Genomic DNA, 25,659 nt, shown 5'->3' on the forward strand with positions numbered 1-25,659 from the left:
TTTCTAGGGATTTTGTAAATTTTATTATTTTTTCGTTAACAAATATAATAATCTTAAAAATAACATTAATAATATATGAAAATAATAATATTATACCAATCAAAATGTAATTATCTTATTAAACGTATTAATAAATAAAACTATGAATACAACTTTAAATATCTTAAACATTTTTACATGTATAATTCCATTTCCTCCATAATGTTGGTGTCATTAATATGCTGGCAATTTGAAATAATTACTATCGAGGATCTTGCTGGCTTGTGTGTTAGAATAGATTCCAGCAAGAGGAAATCACAAAATATCAAACTGATGACGGGTAAATTGATGTAATGCACATTTTCATCCAGAAGTTCTTGATATAGGAATTGTTGCACTTTGTTTTAATTGGTTGCACTTTGTAAGTTTTCTGAAAACTTTTCTTTGTTGTTTCCTTCATCGGTTTTTCATCGGCCAACATCTTCCAAGAATATACCATTCAATGATTTTAGTTTTCTGCAAAACAATCGAGTTTTGTGATTTCCATTATGTTTTCATTTCACTTTTTATTTTGACTTACCAATTTGTATTTCTTCCAACTGACCACGTACTTCGTGATTTCCTCAAGAATGTTGGTGTTACAAAATTGTTGTTATTAAAATACTGGCAATTTTCAGGAACTTGATGACCAGATAATTGGAATAAATTTCCAGCAATTTCAATTCACAAAATAACAAATTAAACCGATGATGCACATTTTCACCCAGAAGTTCTTGATATAGGAATTGTTGCACTTTGTTTTAGTTGGTTGCACTTTGTAAGTTTTCTGAAAACTTTTCTTTGTTGTTTCCTTCATCGGCCAACATCTTCCAAGAATATACCATTCAATGATTTTAGTTTTCTGCAAAACAATCGAGTTTTGTGATTTCCATTATGTTTTCATTTCACTTTTTATTTTGACTTACCAATTTGTATTTCTTCCAACTGACCACGTACTTCGTGATTTCCTCAAGAATGTTGGTGTTACAAAATTGTTGTTATTAAAATACTGGCAATTTTCAGGAACTTGATGACCAGATAATTGGAATAAATTTCCAGCAATTTCAATTCACAAAATAACAAATTAAACCGATGATGCACATTTTCACCCAGAAGTTCTTGATATAGGAATTGTTGCACTTTGTTTTAGTTGGTTGCACTTTGTAAGTTTTCTGAAAACTTTTCTTTGTTGTTTCCTTCATCGGCCAACATCTTCCAAGAATATACCATTCAATGATTTTAGTTTTCTGCAAAACAATCGAGTTTTGTGATTTCCATTATGTTTTCATTTCACTTTTTATTTTGACTTACCAATTTGTATTTCTTCCAACTGACCACGTACTTCGTGATTTCCTCAAGAATGTTGGTGTTACAAAATTGTTGTTATTAAAATACTGGCAATTTTCAGGAACTTGATGACCAGATAATTGGAATAAATTTCCAGCAATTTCAATTCACAAAATAACAAATTAAACCGATGATGCACATTTTCACCCAGAAGTTCTTGATATAGGAATTGTTGCACTTTGTTTTAGTTGGTTGCACTTTGTAAGTTTTCTGAAAACTTTTCTTTGTTGTTTCCTTCATCGGCCAACATCTTCCAAGAATATACCATTCAATGATTTTAGTTTTCTGCAAAACAATCGAGTTTTGTGATTTCCATTATGTTTTCATTTCACTTTTTATTTTGACTTACCAATTTGTATTTCTTCCAACTGACCAGGTACTTCGTGATTTCCTCAAGAACGTTGGTATTACAAAATTGTTGTTATTAAAATACTGGCAATTTTCAGGAACTTGATGGCCAGATAATTGGAATAAATTTCCAGCAATTTCAATTCACAAAATAACAAATTAAACCGATGATGCACATTTTCATCCAGAAGTCCTTGATATAGGAATTGTTGCACTTTGTTTTAGTTGGTTGCACTTTGTAAGTTTTCTGAAAACTTTTCTTTGTTGTTTCCTTCATCGGTTTTTCATCGGCCAACATCTTCCAAGAATATACCATTCAATGATTTTAGTTTTCTGCAAAACAATCGAGTTTTGTGATTTCCATTATATTTTCATTTCACTTTTTATTTTGACTTACCAATTTGTATTTCTTCCAACTGACCACGTACTTCGTGATTTCCTCAAGAACGTTGGTGTTACAAAATTGTTGTTATTAAAATACTGGCAATTTTCAGGAACTTGATGGCCAGATAATTGGAATAAATTTCCAGCAATTTCAATGCACAAAATAACAAATTAAACCGATGATGCGATCATCCAGTAGTTGTTGATATGGAAAAGCATAAATACCAAGTTTTTTTGGTTGCACTTTGATTTATGGAAACTTTCTCTTCTCGATAAGCCACTACCATTTTTCATCGGCCAGCCTCTTAATGTGTCCAAGAATCAGCATCCAAATATTTTAGTTGTCTGCAAAGAGATTTGAGTTTAGTGACTTCCTTCAAGTTTTCATTTCGTGTTTTAGTTTTACTTACCAATTATTATAAGCAATTTCAATTGATTATTAAAAAATTTCCACATTTTTGTATTTCTTCCACGAACTTTGTTGTCCAAAGTAGTATTGAAAACCATGTGGTTTTTTCGTTGCATTTCAGGGTAGTGTTTTGTCAAAGTTTTCTCCAATTATCTTCAACACATTTTCAAAGTTTTCGTCAACATTTTGCCAAATTGGTTGTAATTCGCAAACAATTTGAAGATGAATTGAAGATGAGCTTTTTCAAGTCAAGTTGAATTTATGTTGAAAATGATATTTACCCTCAAACTGAAGAGGTGTTGCATTTGAAAAACGCTCATCCTGTGTTTATTGGGATGGTTTCTTTTTGGACTTGTCAAGTAGCCAATGCATTGCTGTCAGTTGAAAGTCAGTCAGTGCGACCAGCAGGGAAACTATCATTTAGAAATTAAGCAACAATTACCGTTTCCAAAAAATAAAAGTAAAAGTTTTGCTATAAAAAAAAATCCAGTTGTGTATAGTAAATCAAAATAAGGTCCAATAAATAAAGTAAGTTGGAAATATTTTATTATTTTACAAAATTAAATGGAATACTATGAACATCCATCAAAGATGATGAATTTGTGAAAGTTTCCATTGTTATGGGGCTACTATTTTAATGGGTGCCAATCGGGGCAATGCGATTCATTATTGTTTTACAGCAGCATGGTGATAGTGATAGAAAGGGGGCAATGATGTAACCATGCCCCATGCTTCACAGCGAAAATAATGCATTTCTGGTGATAATTTGATGATAGTACTAAGAACTTTAAATTTCCAAAGATTTATATGGTTAATCTTATGAACACAGAAGTGCCTGGAATGCATGATGCAAAGTGCACTCTTGAGTTTGATACATTCTGAAATTTACATTAAAATATAAATGTTTTCATTCATGATTTTCCATTGTTATTGTACCGCAGTCAGCCAGTCCGTGTGTATTTTTTTCAATTGTGCAAGAGGCGCCTATATATTTATCTACGTGTACTCTAAGTCAGCTACACACACACGCACTACTATAGATACTTATGGATGTTTTCACTGGTGTGGCCAACATGTGAAAGTGTTTCTTGTTTTTGTTTTATTGGTGTTTTCGACGCTGAATATTTAAAGGGGAAATCATTCATCGCTACAATAACATCATTTACATTAATGCCACTGAGTGGTATAGGCATTTTTCCTTATCATACGAATTAGTCATCATATTGTTTTCCCTTTGGGTTAATGTGTAGCCGGCCGCTTTTTCGAGGTCAAGTTCTTAGGTTTTTTCTTTTACATATGATTGCCGGCTGAAGAGTCCCCAAAGTCGTTTTATAGCAATTCAAAATTGATTGATGCTAGAAGGAGAATGTAGATTTTCATCGTAAAGAAAATAAAATAATACTATATATACCAGAAGTCCCATTGAAGCGATGAAAAAATTTTGTTTCACGAACTGGCATTTTTTAGAGGTGCAATCTCCTTTCATTAAAGTCATATTTTTCCAATGCCTTTTGATCGGACTCCTAAAACAAACTCTGGTTTGTAACTATTCACCTTTTGTGTTACAATATACTCATGGATCCTGTCCAGACATATCTGGTATGATGCTTGAAGCTATCCATAGTAATGTAGATAAAGATAGTGAACTCGACCCCGACTTTCCTACTAGGTACATGCCAATCCACAGGATGATGATTTGAAAGGTTAACAACATAGGAAGTGGGCGTTGATAATATAAATTTAAGTCTCCCAACCAAGATCATTGACTCTGCATGGAGATTGTCAAGCGTAGAAAATCTAGCATTTCTGAATTCGGACCGGTCTCTGCTTTTTCTTCCCACGTTCATTTCCAACGGAATAAGATATCAGCTTGAGATTTTGCTCAAGTAGGTCTTATCCAAATAGGTTGATAGATTTTACATATGGATCATATCAGACCACATCTAGATACAGTCTTCACATTTGATTTGAATTATTTGTCATTTTAACCGTCCGGAGATGCTCTTTTCGTGTAATCCGCTTTAAATCCAGCATGTGATATTAGCGTTCATCGTATTATAACCATAGAAAAAATTGCAATATACCGCTCTATCTTTATACCATATAAACCATTTCAATGTTCGACTATAAGTTTTTTCGGACGGAATGTCGGTGTTTGTAAAGAATCTTACAGTGTGTCCAATCGATACGAGAATTCGTTGATGACTAAATAATGGGACCACATCTAGATACAGTTTTCACATTTGATTTGAATTATTTGTCGTTTTAACCGTCCGGAGAGAACGAGCAGGTGGAAGTTTCTGGGACAAAGCGGAGCGCATCGGAAGGAGAAAGATTGAAAAATCACATCGAGGGGTCACAATGGACCTATACTGGTCTAAGTGGGCATCAATTCAAGAAAATTGATGTCACCCTCTACAACCTAACCGTCCGGAAATGCTCTTTTCATGTAATCCGCTTTAAATCCAGCATGTGATATTAGCGTTCATCCTATTATAATCATAGGAAAAATTGCAACATACCGCTCTATCATTATACCATATAAACCATATGATCTGATACCCCAAATATTGCATATTAGTACATATACTAACTCTCAGATTTCACTTCTTGAACAAGTTTTTGTTATGCGATCTTTATGGCATATAACGCTAGTATATATCCTTTAGTCGGCACGACTCTATATAAACCGACCATCATTTGGGACTATAACAGTATCACAAAGACACGTTTTGTGGCCGATCCATTTTAAATTAAATATTTAATATTAAATATCAAAAAATTGCTCCTTCTGCGTCAAAATTTGAATTTTTATTGTGTAAAAATTTTTTCATGTCTCTCAAATGCAATCCCAATTGGATTGCATTGGATTTTAATCCTCATCAATTCATTTTCCATCTTATCTGGATTGACAAGACAAAATATAAAGTCGTCTTCCATTCAATTACTTTAAATCTAGCTTTAGATTATATTGCGTACACATATTTTTATTATAAAATATAAGCAAAATGTGCCTCACTATAGACGAATATCTGTTGATGCCAGTTTACATTTAAAAGCTTCTCCATGTTATACGAGTTCAATAGCACAAGTATAAATATTGTTATTGCAATCATTGATTACATACCTTAACTACATTACTACAGCACATTGCCATATAAACTTTAATGGAAATGCAATAAAATTTCAATCAAATAATATTAAAAATAGATTTGATTATCACAAAGAGAAAATGCAAATATTCATAAATGTATATTGTAAACTATAAAAAAATTAATAGAAGAGAAAAGCTATTGAATTTCTCCAAAAATGCAAATAACCTTCAGCATTCCTTAGAGAATATTCAAATGGTATATAGAATTTTTTAACCTCTGGCTTTTTTTTAAACAAAAACCTTAACATTTCTTTGAAAAAAAATGTAAAATAACCTTCAACATTCCTTAGAGAATTTTTTGATTTCTGGCTTTTTTACAAACAAAATTTGAATATTTCTTTGAAAGATTTCGTAACTGTTAACAAATAATAATTTCATTATTTATGCAACAATATTTGGCTGTTGTGAACTGCCTTTGTGACGCTTATCTAAAGTCACTATCGTTTCACTTTTTCCATAAACGCACACAAAAGAAAATTAAATGTTGCCTTTGTTACCATTTCCTAAAAAATATCAATCAATAGTAGATATTGTTAAACTAAAGTCAATAATAATATAACTAAAAAACTTATCATCTAGCCGTATAATATACATAGATAAGCTTACTTGGAAGGAATATCCCATAAACTTCTGCCAGATATTATTGCTATACTAAGTAGTTATGGGAATATAGACATTTTTTGATTATATCATACAGAATTATAATAGAATGCAATACTTTAAATCAAGCAAACGAATAAAAATTGGATATGTGTTATTGTTACACGATTTTTTACGAGATTTTCTTTTTTGTATTTTTAAAATATGATAAAAGTCACACCATTTACAACGGACTTAAGTAGATCTACAATAATCCCAAGACTGTTACTTGTTTTTTTTTTTCATGTAGCTAATATAGTCGGTGTCGACCGCAGTGTTGCCAGTATTTTTCTGGCTCACAAAGCTCCCCAATACATTTTTGACTAGTTTTTTTTTTTTGACAAAAATAAAGCAAAATGCTCTGTTCAGTAATAATTTAAAAATTAAAATTTTGTAAAATCCAGCAAGCTGCAATAAGATCAAGATTTCGTATTGTATTTATGAACGAAAATTTACTTCTAAATATTCAAGTAGTAAAATTAGGTGGTAGACACGTTGTCAAAGTTGGTAGAATTTTACCAGAAAAAAAATTTTGAGAAAATTTTCTGTATAGAAATAAAATTTTCTATATAACAAACAATACAATTTTGACAAAATTTTCTATAGAAATAAACTTTTGACAAAATTTTCTATAGAAATAAAATTTTGACAAAATTTTCTATGGAAATAAACTTTTGACAAAATTTTCTATGGAAATAAACTTCTGACAAAATTGTCTATATAAAAAAAAAATTGACAAAATTTTCTATAGAAATAAAATTTTGACAAAATTTTCTATAGAAATAAAATTTTGAGATAATTTTCTATACAGAAATAAAATTTTAGAAAATTTTCTATAGAAATAAAATTTTGACAAAATTTTCTATAGAAATAAAATTTTGACAAAATTTTCTATAGAAATAATTTTCTTTTTTTCTTGGTTCTTCATTTGAACCTTACGTTTTGTCGCGGAGATTAATGTTTTTCCATAGGATGAAAAGAAATGGGTTGTTATATGAACTTCTTCAGGGATTTGTTTTTTCTAGATCGGTGAGAAATCCGCAGATAATTATACCACGAATAAATTGTTCCCTTTTTGAGAGGGGGTTTATTGTTACAACTGCTAGGGTTTGGAACAATCTTCCTGTAGCAGTAAGGGATTTTGGGTTTCCTGAGAATCAATTTAGGAACTTGCTACTGACTAGTTTGAATGAATATATTTAATGTTGACTGTTATTTACCAATGGTAGGTGTTAGTTTACCTTTATTAATATTAGTTTTCTATGTGACTTTGGCCAAAGTGAGGATGGTGGAGTGGTAGGCATAGTAGGGTAATTTAAGTATTAATGATTAGGATTGATAACTTTACAATTACTATTAATGTATTTTTTTTAAGAACAATACGATTTATTGGCCACGAAGGCTTACTGTATTGTTAAATAAAATGAAATGAAATGAAATGAAATAAAATTTTGAGATAATTTTCTATACAGAAATAAAATTTTAGAAAATTTTCTATAGAAATAAAATTTTGACAAAATTTTCTACAGAAATAAAATGTTGACAAAATTTTCTATAGAAATAAAATTTTGACGAAATTTTCTATAGAAATAAAATTTTGAGATTATTTTCTATACAGAAATAAAATTTTAGAATATTTTCTATAGAAATAAAAAAAATCTATATAACAAACAATAAAATTTTGACAAAATTTTCTATAGAAATAAAATGTTGACAAAATATTCTATGTAAATAAAATTTTGACAAAATTTTCTATGGAAATAAACTTCTGACAAAATTTTCTATAGAAATAAAATTTTGACAAAATTTGCTATAGAAATAAAATTTTGACAAAATTTTCTATAGAAATAAAATTTTGAGATTATTTTCTATACAGAAATAAAATTTTAGAATATTTTCTATAGAAATAAAATTTTGACAAAATTTTCTACAGAAATAAAATGTTGACAAAATTTTCTATAGAAATAAAATTTGACGAAATTTTCTATAGAAATAAAATTTTGAGATTATTTTCTATACAGAAATAAAATTTTAGAATATTTTCTATAGAAATAAAAAAAATTTTCTATATAACAAACAATAAAATTTTGACAAAATTTTCTATAGAAACAAAATTTTGACAAAATTTTCTATGGAAATAAACTTTTGACAAAATTTTCTATGGAAATAAACTTCTGACAAATTTTTCTATAAAAATAAAATGTTGACAAAATTTTCTATAGAAATAAAATTTTGACAAAATTTTCTATAGAAATAAAATTTTGACAAAATTTTCTATAGAAATAAATTTTTTTGCAAAATTTTCTATAGAAATAAAATTTTGACAAAATTTTCTAAAGAAATAAAATTTTGACAAAATTTTCTATAGAAATAAAATTTTGACAAAATTTTCTATAGAAATAAAATTTTGACCAAATTTTCTATAGAAATAAAATTTTGACAAAATTTTCTATAGAAATAAAATTTTGACAAAATTTTCTATAGAAATAAAATTTTGACAAAATTTTCTATAGAAATAAAATTTTGACATAATTTTCTATAGAAATAAAAATTTTGTATAGAAATAAAATTTTGACAAAATTTTCTATAGAAATAAACTTTTGACAAAATTTTCTATAGAAATAAACTTTTGACAAAATTTTCTATAGAAATAAAATTTTGACAAAATTTTCTGTAGAAATACAATTTTTGTCAAAATTGTCTATAGAAATAAAATTTTGACAAAATTTTCTATAGAAATAAAATTTTGACAAAATTTTCTATAGAAATAAAATTTTGGCAAAATTTTCTATAGAAATAAAATTTTGACAAAATTTTCTATAGAAATAAAATTCTCGAAATAATCCCCAAATTTATGAAAATTCCCCACCAAATCCCCAAGTCCCCAACTCAGAAATATCGTCCCCATTCACGCAAAAATATCCCCAATTTGGGGGAAAATCCCCAATACTGGCAACACTGGTCGACCGTGTGTAGACTATCCTTACTTCTTTACTTTACTATCAGTTCTGGCTATCCAAAAGGTGGAATAAACAATAGCGTTCGAAATATTAATTGATCTCGAAACGGTCAGCGCATATAGCAGATATCAACCGCCATAAGCGAAGAAGCCAAAGTACAAAGTAATGAATGATAGGAAATAAACAATGTACCAGCGTTCCAACAATTGCCCTGACGCAACTATTTGGCCACAAAATCATCATTGTTTGTAGTGAGACGTTTACAAAATCAAAAAACAAACGAGTTGTGAGATCCAAGAGCAAAGAGAGCAGCAACAAAGTGCACACGCATGGTGATCGCAGGGAAGTTGTAGTAGAGACACAGGTCTAAAAGGGCATTCATAACTGTAGTAAATAAACAAGAGTCCCCTCCCCCCAACCGCAGCTAGTAATTTTGGACTTTTATTCTTGTGTGTTGCTCTCAACGGCAGAGCTAATGCTAGTATTACGTTTAAAATTTTTGTCTTTGTTATTGTTGTAGTGTGGATGTTTCGCATTTCTATGTTCAGTGAGTGTTTAACGAAATTCGTTGGCAGGCCCAGACCGTATGTCAGTTATACAAGTGATTTTCACTTAAACGGTTGAGGTTGGCACAAACGCGAACGAAGCTAATCGGGAACATTAAAACAGTCGAAAGTTTTTGATCGACTTACAAAGAAACGAAGAATACCTGAAAGGATCTGGTTTAATAAAAGTAAATTTTTCCGTTTTTATAATCATTGTTTGTTACAAAAAAGTATTAAACTAACTTGATTTGATTTTTTTTAAATATTAATTGCGTAATCTGAAACGGAATTTTTTAAATTTATTCAAAATTCAGAACTGAAATACAAGTGTAAAATGGGAGTGTTCCCTTATAAAACTAAAAGAAATTTCTTCATAGTTGTGTTGTGAATGGTTATCACTTTCTCAATCCGAACACCACTACACAATAAAGATGGTTTGAGGAAGATGATGAAGTGTTTTGTTAATGACCCAAATATTTTGTGGCGATTTGTTTATTTAAATTGTTAACACCTGTTAAAGAAGACAAATGTGTGTAATAGATCTTCTTCACGGCAACATGTAATTGTCGTGATTGGGAATATGTGTTAGAATGCCTACAATATGAAGAGGATGGTATGGAAGATTTTGGTTAAAAGCTAGAGGACATACAAAGAGTATACAAAGGCCATGTAAAAAAAAACTGGTGTCTCATACCATGTTGGTAGGAGATTATTTTTCTGTGAGCCATACGTTGATAATTTTCTATCAGGAAATATACGTTTTAATATGTGTGAAAATTATGGGCTGTTTTATAATTTCCCTTTAGATTTAAGCACCAATTTGTGGAGGTCGACTAATACAAACACAGAAAAAAAGTCTGGCCCTGTAAACAACAATTTTTTTAGTTACCGTTGGGCCGCTTTGGTGGTAAATTTGCCAATTTTTTACAGTGTTGACACTTTTATGCCACTTTTCTGTCGTACTACTAAATTCCATTCTTTTTATATATTTGTGTCACCTTTTTGTCATGTTGTGACACTTTTTAATTTAAAATATGGTTTTCTATAATTTTGACCCGGACCCATTCAATCTTAATATAAAATCCAAATAATGCGTCCCATTTCAGCACTTATTTCTTCTTAAATCATAGTGTTATCAAGGAGACAATTGTTACCTAAAAGGGGTTCTCGCATGAACTGTTAATTTCAGGAATTGATTTTCAATGAAATGGAGATAAAATTGTGGTTGCGCTTATTTAGATCGAAATAAAAAACCCCACTTGTTAGTAGCTAAATATTGTATTTATTGTGTGGCTTTTATAAAAAAAAATTTTGGAGCAAACACAAAACATAGTTTTTGACTTAGAATATAAACAAACATAAGGATTGCTATGAAAATCCAAAAGTTAACGTATTAAAAATTTTGAAAATGTAAATGGTTTGTACTTTTTAAAAATTTCCCTTTTCAATGCAAATTCGACTTTTCGGCTTTTTCGTTAAATTTCATTTTGGTAGCTATCAAAGGTCGATTAGTCATTGTTTTAAAATAGAAGCTCGAATGGACGATTTAACTCGGTTTTCTAAAAAACAAAAATCAAAAGTCAATTAGCCGAATTTGAAGATTACAAAACCTCGTATTCGCGTTTATGGACAAAAACTCGATTAGACTTCGAAAAAAAAATGATTTTATTATTAAATTTTTCTCAATTCCATTCTGTAGGTAGCTTTTCAATAAAAATAAATTTATTATTATTATCGATTTTTTTTGTAAATTTCCATTAAAATTGGAAAACACCAATATGTTAGAAATTATATAAAAAACAAGTATGTGCGGCCGTAAGTTCGGCCAGGCCGAATCTTATGTACCCTCCACCATGGATTGCGTAGAAACTTCTACGAAAGACTGTCATCCACAATCGAATTACTTTGGCTGTGGTATCTTAAAACTTCTAAACATCGTTTTCTAAATTGTGAGTTAGTCCATACGTGGTATATATTAGACAAAAAAGTTATGTATAGGTAAGTCTACAAATAATTACGAATCGATATGGACTTTTGCACGGTACGTAGAGAGCCAGAATTGAAATATGGGGGTCGCTTATATGGGGGCTATATAGAATTATTAACTTGATATAGACAAATTTTTGTGTGATTGGGGATCGATTTATATGAGGGCTATATATAACTATAGACCGATATGGACCTAGTTAGGCATGGTTGTTAACGGCCATATACTAGCACAATGTACCAAATTTCAACTGACTCGGATGAAATTTGCTCCTCCAAGAGGCTCCAAAACCAAATCTGGGGATCGGTTTATATGGGGGCTATATATGATTATGGACTGATATGGACCACCTATGGCATGGTTGTTAAGTACCAAATTTCAACCAGATCGGATGAAATTTGCTTCTCTTAGAGGCTCCACAAACCGAATCGGGGGATCGGTTTATATGGGGGCAATATATAATTATGGACCGATATGGACCAATTTTTGCAGGGTGTTTCAGGCCATATATTAACACCACGTACCAAATTTCAACTGAATCAGATGAAGTTTGGTCTTCCAAGAGGCTCCGGAGGTCAAATCTGGTGATCGGTTTATATGGGGGCTATATGTAATTATGGACCGATGTGGACCAATATTTGCATGGGTGTTTCAGGCCATATATTAACACCACGTACCAAATTTCAACTGAATCATATGAATTATGGTCTTCTAAGAGGCTCCGGAGGTCAAATCTGGTGATCGGTTTATATGGGGGCTATATATAATTATCGACCGACGTGGACCAATTTTTGCATGGGTGTTTCAGGCCATATATTAACACCACGTACCAAATTTCAACTGAATCAGATGAATTATGGTCTTCTAAGAGGCTCCGGAGGTCAAATCTGGTGATCGGTTTATATGGGGGCTATATATAATTATCGACCGATGTGGACCAATTTTTGCATGGTCGTTAGAGAACATATACTTACTCCATGTACCAAATTTCAGCCGGATCGGATGAAATTTGCTTCTCTGAGAGGCACCGCAAGCCATATACTAATACCATGTACCAAATTTCAGCCGGATCGGATGAAATTTGCTTCTCTTAGAGGAATCGCAAGCCAAATTTGGGGGTCCGTTTATATGGGGGCTATACGTAAAAGTGGACCTATATGGCCCATTTGCTATACCATTCGACCTACATCAATAACAACTACTTATGCCAAGTTTCGGAAGTTAGCGTGATTTCAACAGACGGACGGACGGACATGCTTAGATCGACTCAGAATTTCACCACGACCCAGAATATATACACTTTATGGGGTCTTAGAGCGATGTATTACAAACGGAATGACAAAGTTAATATACCCCCATCCTATGGTGGAGGGTATAACAAATATGGTTGTTGTTTTTGATTTCAGCTTAAAACCATGCATTGACTTAACTGCAAGTGTAGCTTAACCAACAGAGGAAAAGAATGTTTGTCAAATTTATTTGGGCAAAGCCCTATAGACTGCAAGATGGTTGGATGGACGCACGTTTCGGAATTACCACATTCCTCATCAGCATCCTCTACTTGCACTAAAACTATCAACCAATTATCAGAATAAATTCAGGCAGTTCACTAAACCCAAAAGTAAACCACACTTGAACCTTCCGAAAAAAGGTTTCCACGATAGCCGGCTTATGCCGAAATAAATGTTCGAATAGAAAAAACTTGATTTATTTATTATATATATTTTTTAATTTGGATACCGTTGACAAAACAAAAACCCAGAATAAAGTCAAACAAATTTTTTATTTTATTTTTTTTTTTTTTAATTTAAAATTTTTTACTCAAAACCACTCAAAAGATAGCTGGATACCCAACTAAAATTCCATCTATATCATAAAACCTCAATGTGGTGTAAATGTCTACATAAACGCCCTGTAAACTCAACCTTACTGTACAATCCGACGTCATAATGAATTAAAAAAAATTGAATGGCAGGCTTTAAATGCTGCTGCGTAATTCATCTTGTTGTTGTTCTCCTAAAACAAACAACCAATGCGCTTCTTCTTCGTTGGTATTCCACTCAGCTTTTGAGTCGGGCTAAATGTACATATTTCAACTACAACAACAACAACTACACGTGCCAACCTGTGTGGAGAAAATAGTTTTTATTTATTTATTTCATTTTCATTTTACATTTACGAATGCTGATTTACCAACCAAACTGATCACTGCTTAATTCACTTTTGATTTGGTTTTTAGATTGCGGCAGAGATGGGAAAAAACGTTGAATTGTGAAAAAGTACTAAAAAGTTGGGACTCCTTTTTGAAGAATAAATCCTTTATTTTAGCGAAGTCAACATATTGTAATCTTCCAATTCGACTATTCTACCATTTTCAAAATCAAATCAAATACAACTTTAATGTTGTCTAATCGACCTTTAATGTTGATTTTGATCAAATCGATTTTTAACAACAACAAAAAACTTAAAATCGACATTAAATAAAAAGAGAAATAGCTAACAAAAAAAGTCGGCTATTGAAATGCTTACTTTTCGTTAATCACAAAATTCGAAAAACTCACTTTTCCAAATTTGAATAAAGAGTCGAAAGTCGAGTTTTTGATTCCGTACTGAAAAATGTACTATGCCCATGATTTGCGCATCCATGATTTGTCGAGGTGATCTTCAAAAAATTTTTGGAGAAAGTTGTAAGTGTGTGAGGGCAGTATTTTACAATAACAAGCATTCCAAAAAAAAAGCAAGACTCTTTGATAAAAAGTAAATTTAGTTTTTACAGCCTATGACTTGTCGTCGATGATTGGCTTTAGCTTTTGCGGGTTGTCTAAAGCAAAAGATGGTATCGTTGTGTTGTGTGTTGTAAAAATGCATTAAAATGAAAAAATTGACCATTAAATATTGGCTAAAAGAAACAATGCCAAATACAAAAACATGTCGAAATCAAATAAACATTTCAATAAACATCCGTTTACAAATTTCTTTTTAAATGATAGAGCACGGAAAGACAATAAAATGAGATGACAAAGTTATGAACCATTTGAAACCAATATTTTTAATTCGTTGGTTACAACTATTGGGCTTTCATTGAAAAATCTTCATATCAGGGAAGGTTTTGGTTATCGTACTTCGAACACGGCGAAAAGGTATCACAAAAATAACAAGTATATACGGCCGTAAGTTTGGCCAGGCCGAATCTTATTTATGTACCCTCCACCATAGATTGCGTAGAAACTTAAAAAATCCTTAACACCGTCTTCTAAATTGTAAGTTAGTCCATACGGGGGATATATTAAACAAAAAAGACCTATTAAAGACGTATATAATTCAGTTCAACAAAATTTTCTATAGAAATAAAATGTTGACATAAATTTCTATAGACATAAAATGTTGACATAATTTATAGAAATAAAATTTTGACAAAATTTTCTATAGAAATAAAATTTTGACAAAATTTTCTATAGAAATAAAATTTTGACAAAATTATCTATAGAAATAAAATGTTGATAAAATTTTCTATAGAAATAAAATTTTGACAAAATTATCTATAGAAATAAAATGTTGATAAAATTTTCTATAGAAATACAATTTTGACAAAATTTTCTATAGAAATAAAATTTTCTACAGAAATAAAATTTTGACAAAACTTTCTATAGAAATAAAATTTTGACAAAATTTTCTACAGAAATAAAATTTTGACAAAACTTTCTATAGTAATAAAATTTTAATAGAAATAAAATGTTGGTAGATTTATTTATTTATTTCATATATTACCCAAATCCTACAAGGCCAATACATTAATATTATTGTCTTTGGCGATATGGACCAATTTTTGTGTGATTGGCCATTGGCTATATATAACTATAGACCGATATGGACCAATTTGCATGGCTGTTAGCGGCAATATACTAGCGCAATGTACCAAATTTCAACCGAATCGGATGAATTTTGCTCCTCCAAGAGGTTCCGGAGGTCAAATTTGGGGATCGATTTATATGGGGGCTATATATAATTATGGACCGATATGGACCAATTGTTGCATGGTTGTTAGATACCCTATACTAACACCACGTACCAAATTTCAACCGGATCGGATTAAATTTGCTCATCCATGAGGCTCTGGCGATCGGTATCTAGTTGGGCTATATATAATTATGGACCTATATGGACCAACTTTTGCTTGGTTGTTAGATACCATATACTGACACCACGTACCAAATTTCAACTGGATCGGATGAATTTTGCTCCTCTAAGAGGCTCCGGAGGTCAAATCTGGGGATCGGTTTATATGGGGGCTATATATAATTATGGGCCGATATGGGCCAATTTTTGCATGGCTGTTAGAGACCATATACTGACACCACGTACCAAATTTCAACTGGATCGGATGAATTTTGTTCCTCTAAGAAGCTCCGGGGTCAAATCTGGGGATCGGTTTATATGGGGGCTATACATAATTATGGACCGATATGGACCAATTTTTGCATGGTTATTACAGACCATATACTAACACAACACACCAAGCGGATCGGATGAATTTTGCTCCTCCAAGAGGCTCTGCAAGCCAAATCAGGGCGTCGGTTTATATGCGGGCTATACGTAAAAGTGGTCCGATATGGCCCATTTGCAATACCATCCGACCTACATCAATAACAACTACTTGTGCCAAGTTTCAAGTCGATAGCTTGTTTCGTTCGGAAGTTAGCGTGATTTCTACAGACGGACGGACATGCTCTGATCAGAATTTCACCACGACCCAGAATATATATACTTTATGGGGTCTTAGAGCAATATTTCGATGTGTTACAAACGGAATGACAAAGTTAATATACCCCCATCCTATGGTGGAGGGTATAAAAAGGCCTATTAAAGAAGTATATAATTCAGTTCGACAAAATTTTCTATAGAAATAAAATGTTGACATAATTTATGTAAAGACATAAAATTTTTACTAAATTTTCTATAGAAATAAAATTTTGACAAAATTTTCTATAGAAATAAAATTTTGACAAAATTTTCTATAGAAATAAAATTTTGACAAAATTATCTATAGAAATAAAATTTTGATAAAATTTTCTATAGAAATAAAATTTTGACAAAATTTTCTATAGAAATAAAATTTTGACAAAATTTTCTACAGAAATAAAATTTTGACAAAACTTTCTATAGTAATAAAATTTTGATAGAAATAAAATTTTGGTAGATTATTTTTGGCGATATGGACAAATTTTTGTGTGATTGGCCATTGGATATATTTATATAACTATAGACCGATATGGACCAATTTTTGCATGGCTGTTAGCGCAATGTACCAAATTTCAAACGAATCGCATGAATTTTGCTACTCCAAGAGGAGTAGCACCCCTACAAAAAACATCACTACTTTTTTTTAAATATTGTTTGTTTGAAAAACAAAATGCATTTAAGAAGCAATCATACAAATTATTTCAGATGCTAATGCAGTTTGTTTTTGGTCACTACCATGGCATCTGGTAATCACTATAACGATTTACAATGCGATACAAAACATTTTGTTCACATTGTATCAATCGTACTATTGCGTTTGGTCTCCGCCACGAATAACCTTATTTTTAATAAAATCGAGTGCCAATATTTTTGGAGGCTTGTAAATAGTATAATTAATAAAACAAATATAATTTTATATATTTTGTGCTTTTTCCAATTATAGAGCAATGTGGTCTTAATAACACTGAACGTCAGATATTCTGTTTATTTAATCCCACTTCTAAGATTTGACTTCAATTAGCGGTTATTTTTTTAATTACCGTGATTTTTTTTAATTAACGGAGTCGAAGCTAAACAACGACTTCAATTAATGTCAATTTGTTTACAACCAATCAACCAATTATTGTAATTGGAAACATAAAATTTCGTAATAATTAGAGGTACACGCTTTTACAGAAACCAATATCAGTAATCGATATGATTTCGCTCAAGAAATATTTATCAATATCAAAGAGTATGCCAGCAATATTGACAATATATCTTCATACTTCATGGTATTTAGTTTTGTGGTATTTTTTAAAGATCTTTTTTACTCTTGAGCAGTTGTTTACTCATTGCTTTTATCCATATAAGTGTGTAAGAGAAGAAATCCCATTGTACCTCTACCTCCTGTACCACGTAAAGTGCATATATTATGTACTACATAAGGTGTTGGCCAAAAAAGGTTACCAAATTAAGTTACGAGTACTACCACTACTGAACTACTGAAGAATTATTTTACATTGTTATGGCCTTATGTTAAGTTAACGAAAAAAAAATGGTGAAAGCGGTTTTAATAATTTTGGTGAGGGTATGTGTCAGTATTTAGTTATTTCATTAAATAATCGTAACATGTTAATTGCTTAACCATGAAAATAAATGATATAATCAAATAGTTTACTTGTTGTAATTGAAAACAATACGAATTTCGAAAAAGCGGATAAACAGATTGTCATTAGATTATTCTTACCAACACGCAAAAAAATAATTCTTTCCTCCCAAACGAAATTTTAGACAAACAAAGTTCGTTTCTCATTTGCTTTTCGCTGTAAGGAAGTGTATTGGAAGAAAAGTATATACTTTTTGTGATAAACGTTTATTCTTTTCCAGGATGTAAAAACAATTTCATAAAGACTAACTCAAAAAAAATTTTTTTCTGGCTAATTGCATTTTCCCCCACATCTTTCTCACTTCCACGAAGATTTTTAGTTCTTAGCACCTTTTTCTGTAATACAAACAATGTAGAAGAAATTATACGATTTTATAAATTTTTAAAATTTTTTTACCTTTCGCCTGGACGGAGAATCGAACCGCGGACCATGCACTTTGTAAGCCAACACACTATAGATAAATATCCATATAAGTTATATTTATATAGCATAGCTTGCGGCGCCCACGAACCGAATAAACAAAGTTTATTTAACAGAAACAAACATTTAGTTTGGCACCGTGGAGCAGTGGTTGCTACGTCTGACTCTCATGCCAAGGGTCGTGGGTTCGATCCCTGCTTCGACCAAAGTTTTTTTTTTTTTTTTTTTTTTTTTTTTTTTTTACATACATTCTACATATGTTCGGAAGATTCCGAAAAAAATGTTCAACATTACATTGTACTATATTAAATTTTGAACTGTAAAATGTGTTTTACTAAAGACCAAAAGTCAGAAAAGAACAGTGTTTGATATAAACGAAATGGACTCTGTTGTTGTTTCAAAAATAACTTTTTTTATTGAAAAAATAAAAACTTTGTAACAAACGAATTTTTTTGGTGATAAAAGTTTAAAATTTTCGAAGCAATTCAAAAAACTCTAACAAAAGAAAAACGTTTTCGGTACACGTTTTCCAAACGTTTTTTTTTCTTTGCGTGAAGAATTTGATGAAAAGCTCAAGTTGAATCTTGTACTCCAATGTGAATTTTTCAATATTTACTAGATTTGTATACAATATAGAAATATTTTTATAGGAAATTTTGTCAAAATTTTACTTCTACAGAAAAATTTGTTTATAATTTTATTTCTAAAGAAAATTTTATTAAAATTTTGTTTCTGTAGAAAATTTTGTCAAAATTTTATTTCTATAGAAAATTTTGTCAAAATTTTATTTGTAAAGAAAATTTTGAAAAATTTTATTTCTATAGAAAATTTTGTAATTTTTTTTTCTATAGAAAATTTTGTCAAAATTTTATTTCTATAGAAAATTTTGACAAAAATTGTATTTCTATAGAAAATTTTGTCAAAATTTTATTTCCATAGAAAATTTTGTCAAAATTTTATTTCTATAGACAATTTTGTTAAAATTTTATTTCTATAGAAAATTTTGTAAAAAATTTACTTCTATGGAAAATTTTGACAAAAATTGTATTTCTATAGAAAATTTTGTCAAAATTTTATTTCTATAGAAAATTTTGTCAAAATTTTATTTCTATAGAAAATTTTGTCAAAATTTTATTTCTATAGAAAATTTTGTCAAAATTTTATTTCTATAGAAAATTTTGTCAAAATTTTATTTCTATAGAAAATTTTGTCAAAATTTTATTTCTTTAGAAAATTTTGTCAAAATTTTATTTCTATAGAAAATTTTGCAAAAAAATTTATTTCTATAGAAAAATTTGTCAAAATTTTATTTCTATAGAAAATTTTGTCAAAATTTTAGTTCTTTAGAAAATTTTGTCAAAATTGTATTTCTATAGAAAATGTCAAAATTGTATTTCTGTAGAAAATTTTGCCAAAATTTTATCTCTATAGAAAATTTTGCAAATATTATTTTTATAGAAAATGTTGTCAAAATTGTATTTCTATAAATTTTTTATTATTTCTATAGAAAATGTTGTCAAAATTTTATTTCTATAGAAAATTTTGTCAACATTTTATTTCTATAGAAAATTTTGTCAAAATTTTATTTCTATAGAAAATTTTGTCAAAATTTTATTTCTATAGAAAATTTTGTCAAAATTTTATTTCTATAGAAAATTTTGTCAAAATTTTATTTCTATAGAAAATTTTGTCAAAATTTTATTTCTATAGAAAATTTTGTCAAAATTTTATTTCTATAGAAAATATTGTCAAATTTTTTTTTCTATACAAAATTTTGTCAAAATTTTAATTGTGTAGATAATTTTGTCAAAATTGTATTTCTGTAGAAAATTTTATTAAAATTTTATTTCTATAGAAAATTTTGTCAATTTTTTTTATAGAAAATTTTGCCAATTTTTTTTTTCTAGATAAAATTTTGTCAAAATTTTAATTGTATAGAAAATTTTGTCCAAATTTTATTTCTGTAGAAAATTTTGGCAAAAGTTTATTTCTATAGATTTTTTTTATTTCTATATAAAATTTTATTTCTGTAGAAAATTTTATTTCTGTAGAAAATTTTATTTCTATAGAAAATTTTGTCAAAATTTTATTTCTTAGAAAATTTTGTTAAAACTTTTTTTCTATAGAAAATTTTCTCAAAATTTATTTTTCTATCGAAAATTTAATCAAAATTTATTTCTATATAAATTTTTGTCAAAATTTTATTTCTTTAGAAAATTTTGTCAAAATTTTATTTCTATAGAAAATGTTGTCAACATTTTATTTCTATAGAAAATTTTGTCAAAGTTGTATTTCTATAGAAAAATTTTATTTGTATAGAAAATTGCGTCCAAATTGTATTTCTATAGAAAATTTGGTAATTTTTTTCTGTAAAAATTTTACAGAATTTTCTGTCAAAATTTAATTTCTATAGAAAATGTGTCAAAATTTTATGTCTATGTCTAGAAAATATTGTCAAATTTTTTTTCTACAGAAAATTTTGTCAAAATTTTAATTGTATAGATAATTTTGTCAAAATTTTATTTCTATAGCAAAATTTTGTCAAAATTTTATTTCTATAGAAAATGTTTGTCAAAATTTTATTTCTATAGGAAATTTTTGTCAAAATTTTATTTCTATAGAAAATTTTTGTCAAAATTTTATTTCTGTAGAAAATTTTGTCAACATTTTATTTGTATAGAAAGTTTTGTAGTTTTTTTTTCTATAGAAAATTTTGTCAAAATTTTATTTCTATAGAAAATTTTGTCAAAATTTTAATTGAATAGAAAATTTTGTCTAAATTTAATTCTATAGAAAAATTTGTCAAAATTTTATTTCTATAGAAAATTTTGTCAAAATTTTATTTCTATAGAAAATTTTGTCAAAATTTTATTTCTATGGAAAATTTTGTCAAAATTTTATTTCTATAGAAAATTTTGTCAAAATCTTATTTCTATAGAAAATTTTGTCAAAATTGTATTTCTATAGAAAATGTTGTCAAAATTGTAGTTCTGTAGAAAATGTTGTCAAAATTTTATCTCTATAGAAAATTTTGCAAATGTTATTTTTATAGAAAATGTTGTCAAAATTTTATTTCTATAGAAAATTTTGTCAAAATTTTATTTCTATAGAAAACTTTGTCAAAATTTTATTTCTATAGAAAATGTTGTCAAAATTTTATTTCTATAGAAAATTTTGTCAAAATTTTATTTCTATAGCAAATTTGTCAAAGTTTTATTTCTATAGAAAATTTGTCAAATTTTTAGTTCTATAGAAAATTTGTGAAGTACCTCTTAGTTGAAGAGGAATATTTTGAAAAATCTACCAAAATATCAAGAATTATACCAATCTACCAAACAGTAAAAAATCTACCATTTTTTGATAGAATTGTACCAACTGTTGCAACCGTGGGTGTATTCCAGCCTTTATACGTAAAATACGTTTTGGATACTAACAGTAATATAATACATAATAAACCCATTTGGACACATATTACAAAATATAAAATAAATTATAAATTAAAAAAAGAAATAAAGCAAACTATATAAAAACGATATAAATAAAAAATTACAACTAAAAAATAATTAACACAATCTAATGATGAAATATATTTTCAAAAACTACTTTAGACCTTGAAACCGATTAATCGAATTTAAAGATTACAAAATTTTAATTTTATATCCATCACTCATCAGTCACCACTAATTGTTATTCTGTTTGTCGGTATATTCTACTATCGACGAAGATCGATATTCCTGAAAAGGATTTTCGTCGTCAATGTTTTCAATTTTTGTGATGGAAGAAGTTCTTTGACAATTAAAAAAGGACTGAAGAACTAGAAATCAGAGATTAGATAAAGAATTTGGAGGAACTCGACTCCAAATGAATTATAACGGGTGGTAACAAATGAAGAAGTTTGCCCAATGACAAGAAAAGTCTTTGTACATCAGCTGATAGTCAAGGCGACGAACGATAAAAATAGGATAAAAAAAAACTAAACATACACCACCCAATCGAGTTATTTATTTGGCATTAGTGTTCAAATATTCTTTGTTTAATAAATATTTTAAAGTTTCTTCAAACTCTTTAAAACACCTTTATTAAACAAATTGCAAATAATCGACAAAAATATTTGACAAACAGAGTATCATAAGGTACAATAGCTTATATGGTAATCAATAGGTGGATATTATAGGTATATATATATATATATATTAGTTCAGCTAATTCTTTGTAGTATCGTTCTATAAGAGTATATAAAGGTAGTAGAAGGCTTCTGGCACTTTCTTCAACATGTTTCGACATTCGGAAAAAAATTAAGCCCAAGTATACCATAGACCAATAGAGCCTATACAAATAGGGCCTTTTAGGGCATCACGAAGTCAAGTTAAGGTTATCGTTATATATAGAAAAAGGGCCTATATTACCCATTTACCAAATTCGTCCATTTGGTCCTGGGTGCCATTATTGTCCTATTTGGATTTTTCTCCATTTCATTTATAACTAAATATAAATATTACGAAACCCAAAAAATTAATCTCTTGTTTTTTCTTACTTCCCTTTTTGCAGATACCTCTATTTATTATATATATTTCCAAACTATTTGTTTCATCCAAATTAAAAGATGTGGCCCGAAAACGTTGGTATCTTAGCTATAGAGGTCCTCTTCCCCTCACAATATGTGGACCAAACAGAATTGGAACAATTTGATGGAGTTTCTGCTGGTAAATACACCATTGGCTTGGGCCAATCAAAAATGGGCTTTTGCTCGGATCGTGAAGATGTCAATTCTCTATGCTTAACCGTTGTCACCCGCCTCATGGAAAGACACAATATCAAAGCAAGTGATATTGGTCGCCTCGAAGTTGGTACAGAGACCCTTGTGGATAAATCAAAATCTGTGAAATCAGTACTAATGCAATTGTTTGCCGATAGTGGTAATACCGATATGGAAGGTATTGACACCACAAATGCCTGTTACGGAGGTACAGCCGCCTTATTCAATTCCATAAATTGGGTCGAATCATCAAGTTGGGATGGACGTATGGCTTTGGCTGTTTGTGCCGATATTGCTGTGTATGCCAAGGGTGCTGCTAGACCTACTGGTGGGGCTGGAGCCATTGCCATGTTGGTGGGACCAAATGCCCCCCTTGTATTTGAAAGAGGATTAAGAGCTACACATATGGAACATGCTTATGATTTCTATAAACCCGATTTAAGTTCGGAATATCCCACAGTCGATGGAAAACTCTCTATACAATGCTACCTATCTGCTTTGGATACCTGCTATCAATTGTATCGCAAGAAATTCCAAAAACTAAATCCCCAGGAAGAGAAAGAGGGCTTGGAAAACTTCGATGCTGTGCTATTTCACACACCCTTCTGTAAGTTGGTACAAAAATCGGTGGCCCGTTTGGTGTTCAATGATTTCTTGCTGACATCGGATGAAACGAAAAGAGCTGAAAAATATCCTGCCTTAGAACGTTTCAACAAATCCACTTTGGCTTCAACTTATTTCGATCGTGATGTCGAGAAGGCTTTCATGACACAATTTTCGAATATCTTTGAGGAGAAAACCAAGAAATCTTTGTTATTGGCTAGTCAAGTGGGTAATATGTATACACCCTCGGTTTACTCTGGTTTGGTGTCACTGCTGGTCAGTGAGGTACCTGAAAAATTACTGGGCAAACGTATTGGTGTCTTTTCATATGGATCTGGTTTGGCTGCCTCCATGTACTCGATTAAAGTGACCTCAAATTCCGATGTCTTCCAAAAATTCGTAGGAAAATTAGATTATGTTATACCACTATTGAATTCTCGTGAAAAGGTAGCCCCAGAAGTATTCTCCGAACTGATGGAAATTCGCGGGAAGAATAATCACACAGCTCCCTATACGCCCAGTGGCAGCATAAGTGCTTTGTTCCCAGGCACCTACTACCTCAAGAGTGTCGATGATATGCATCGGCGTACTTATGAACGCACTCCAACCATTACAAATGGTGTCCACTGAAAGTGGCGAAACGGAGCAGAGGTGGATAAAGTAAAACTTTAGCTTTACTTAACTACAATTAAATTTACACTTAAGTCATAAAGGAAAATCAAATAGGAAACAAAACAATTTTTCACACATACACACCCATAAGAATATCGTGGAACTTTACAAAAGTTTTATACAAAATTAAATTAGACTAGATTTTGTTGTTGGTTTCTATAAAATATTTTCCTCTTCTTCTTTTTTTTAATTCTTTCTCTATATCATCTATTCAAGTCTACAATGATGTATTTGTATATAACAATAAATTGTATTTATTTACAAAACTATTTCATTTACCTATATTTTTCTCTATAACGAATACAACACAATTGCTTAATTAAAAATAATTAAAATGCAACCGCAACAACTTGACAATAAAACAATAACAATATTGATGAGATTGATTTTTTTGAAAGCGAATCAATTAAAAAAATTAAGTTTTTATAAAATACAAAAAAAAATTGTTTGTGGCATTACTAAAAGCCGCGAACGAACTAGGCATGATCAATTAATATGCTAAAATCTATATATTTTCCTTGTATTGGTTTCTACAAAAAAAAGTACATATATTTATTACGCTAAACCCATAGAATATGTATTTATTTTACATAAATTGTTTTGATTCATATTTTTTTACACGCTTTGTTTTGCTTCTCTCTCTCCCACTCTAGATAAACAAGCATTATGTTAAATTTGAAAAAAAATGTCATCGAATTAAGTTAATAATGGAAATACGTATTATGTATTATTCAAGTTTTTGGTTTATTTATAGAAAATATATTATAATTTTACAAACAAAAAAACAATTTGGAATTCTTTTCTTGTCATTTCTTTTACACCCAAGGAAATTTTTTAGTAGTTTAGCGGAAGAAGCTTGTAAAACAGCAAAAAGTCTGCTACAAAGGGAAAGCAGTTTTTTAAAATATTTGGAGGGGCAGGAATATACCACAGACCTAAAAATGTTATAATTTCTTGTTGGCTAGACTATGAAGTACAACAAGTATTGCCGGATCGGATGAAATTTGCTTCTCTTAGAGGCTCCGCAA

General features: G+C 29.7%; 1 protein-coding gene and 1 long non-coding RNA gene across 4 annotated transcripts; one reads left to right on the plus strand and one right to left on the minus strand.

Moving 5' to 3' along the window:
- Positions 1 to 2,846, minus strand: LOC142240778 (uncharacterized). Of its 2 annotated transcripts, XR_012723385.1 has the most exons (8): positions 2,788 to 2,846; positions 2,508 to 2,659; positions 2,111 to 2,442; positions 1,715 to 2,046; positions 1,330 to 1,650; positions 945 to 1,265; positions 560 to 880; positions 1 to 495 (listed from the first exon to the last, which is right to left on the minus strand). It is a non-coding gene; the product is annotated as an uncharacterized LOC142240778 (long non-coding RNA). The 2 variants fall into 2 exon arrangements; XR_012723384.1 differs by having other exon boundaries at positions 2,508 to 2,832.
- A 27-nt stretch (positions 2,847 to 2,873) lies between these two features.
- Positions 2,874 to 25,419, plus strand: Hmgs (hydroxymethylglutaryl-CoA synthase). Of its 2 annotated transcripts, none has more exons than XM_075309503.1 (2): positions 2,874 to 3,034; positions 23,149 to 25,419. In XM_075309503.1, the coding sequence occupies exon 2, from the start codon at positions 23,204 to 23,206 to the stop codon at positions 24,587 to 24,589; it is 1,386 nt and encodes a 461-aa protein (XP_075165618.1). In that variant the 5' UTR covers positions 2,874 to 3,034; positions 23,149 to 23,203; the 3' UTR covers positions 24,590 to 25,419. The 2 variants fall into 2 exon arrangements, with proteins under 2 accessions (XP_075165618.1, XP_075165619.1); XM_075309504.1 differs by lacking the exon at positions 2,874 to 3,034 and adding an exon at positions 9,842 to 9,992.
- Positions 25,420 to 25,659: the final 240 nt, after the last annotated feature.

Source organism: Haematobia irritans, chromosome 5, assembly GCF_050003625.1.
Source record: "Haematobia irritans isolate KBUSLIRL chromosome 5, ASM5000362v1, whole genome shotgun sequence".
Classification (NCBI taxonomy): Eukaryota; Metazoa; Arthropoda; class Insecta; order Diptera; family Muscidae; genus Haematobia; species Haematobia irritans.

What these genes read in the sequence shown, in the direction of transcription:
- Hmgs (XM_075309503.1), top strand. Translation starts at nt 23,204, where the DNA reads ATGTGGCCCGAAAACGTTGGTATCTTAGCTATAGAGGTCCTCTTCCCC.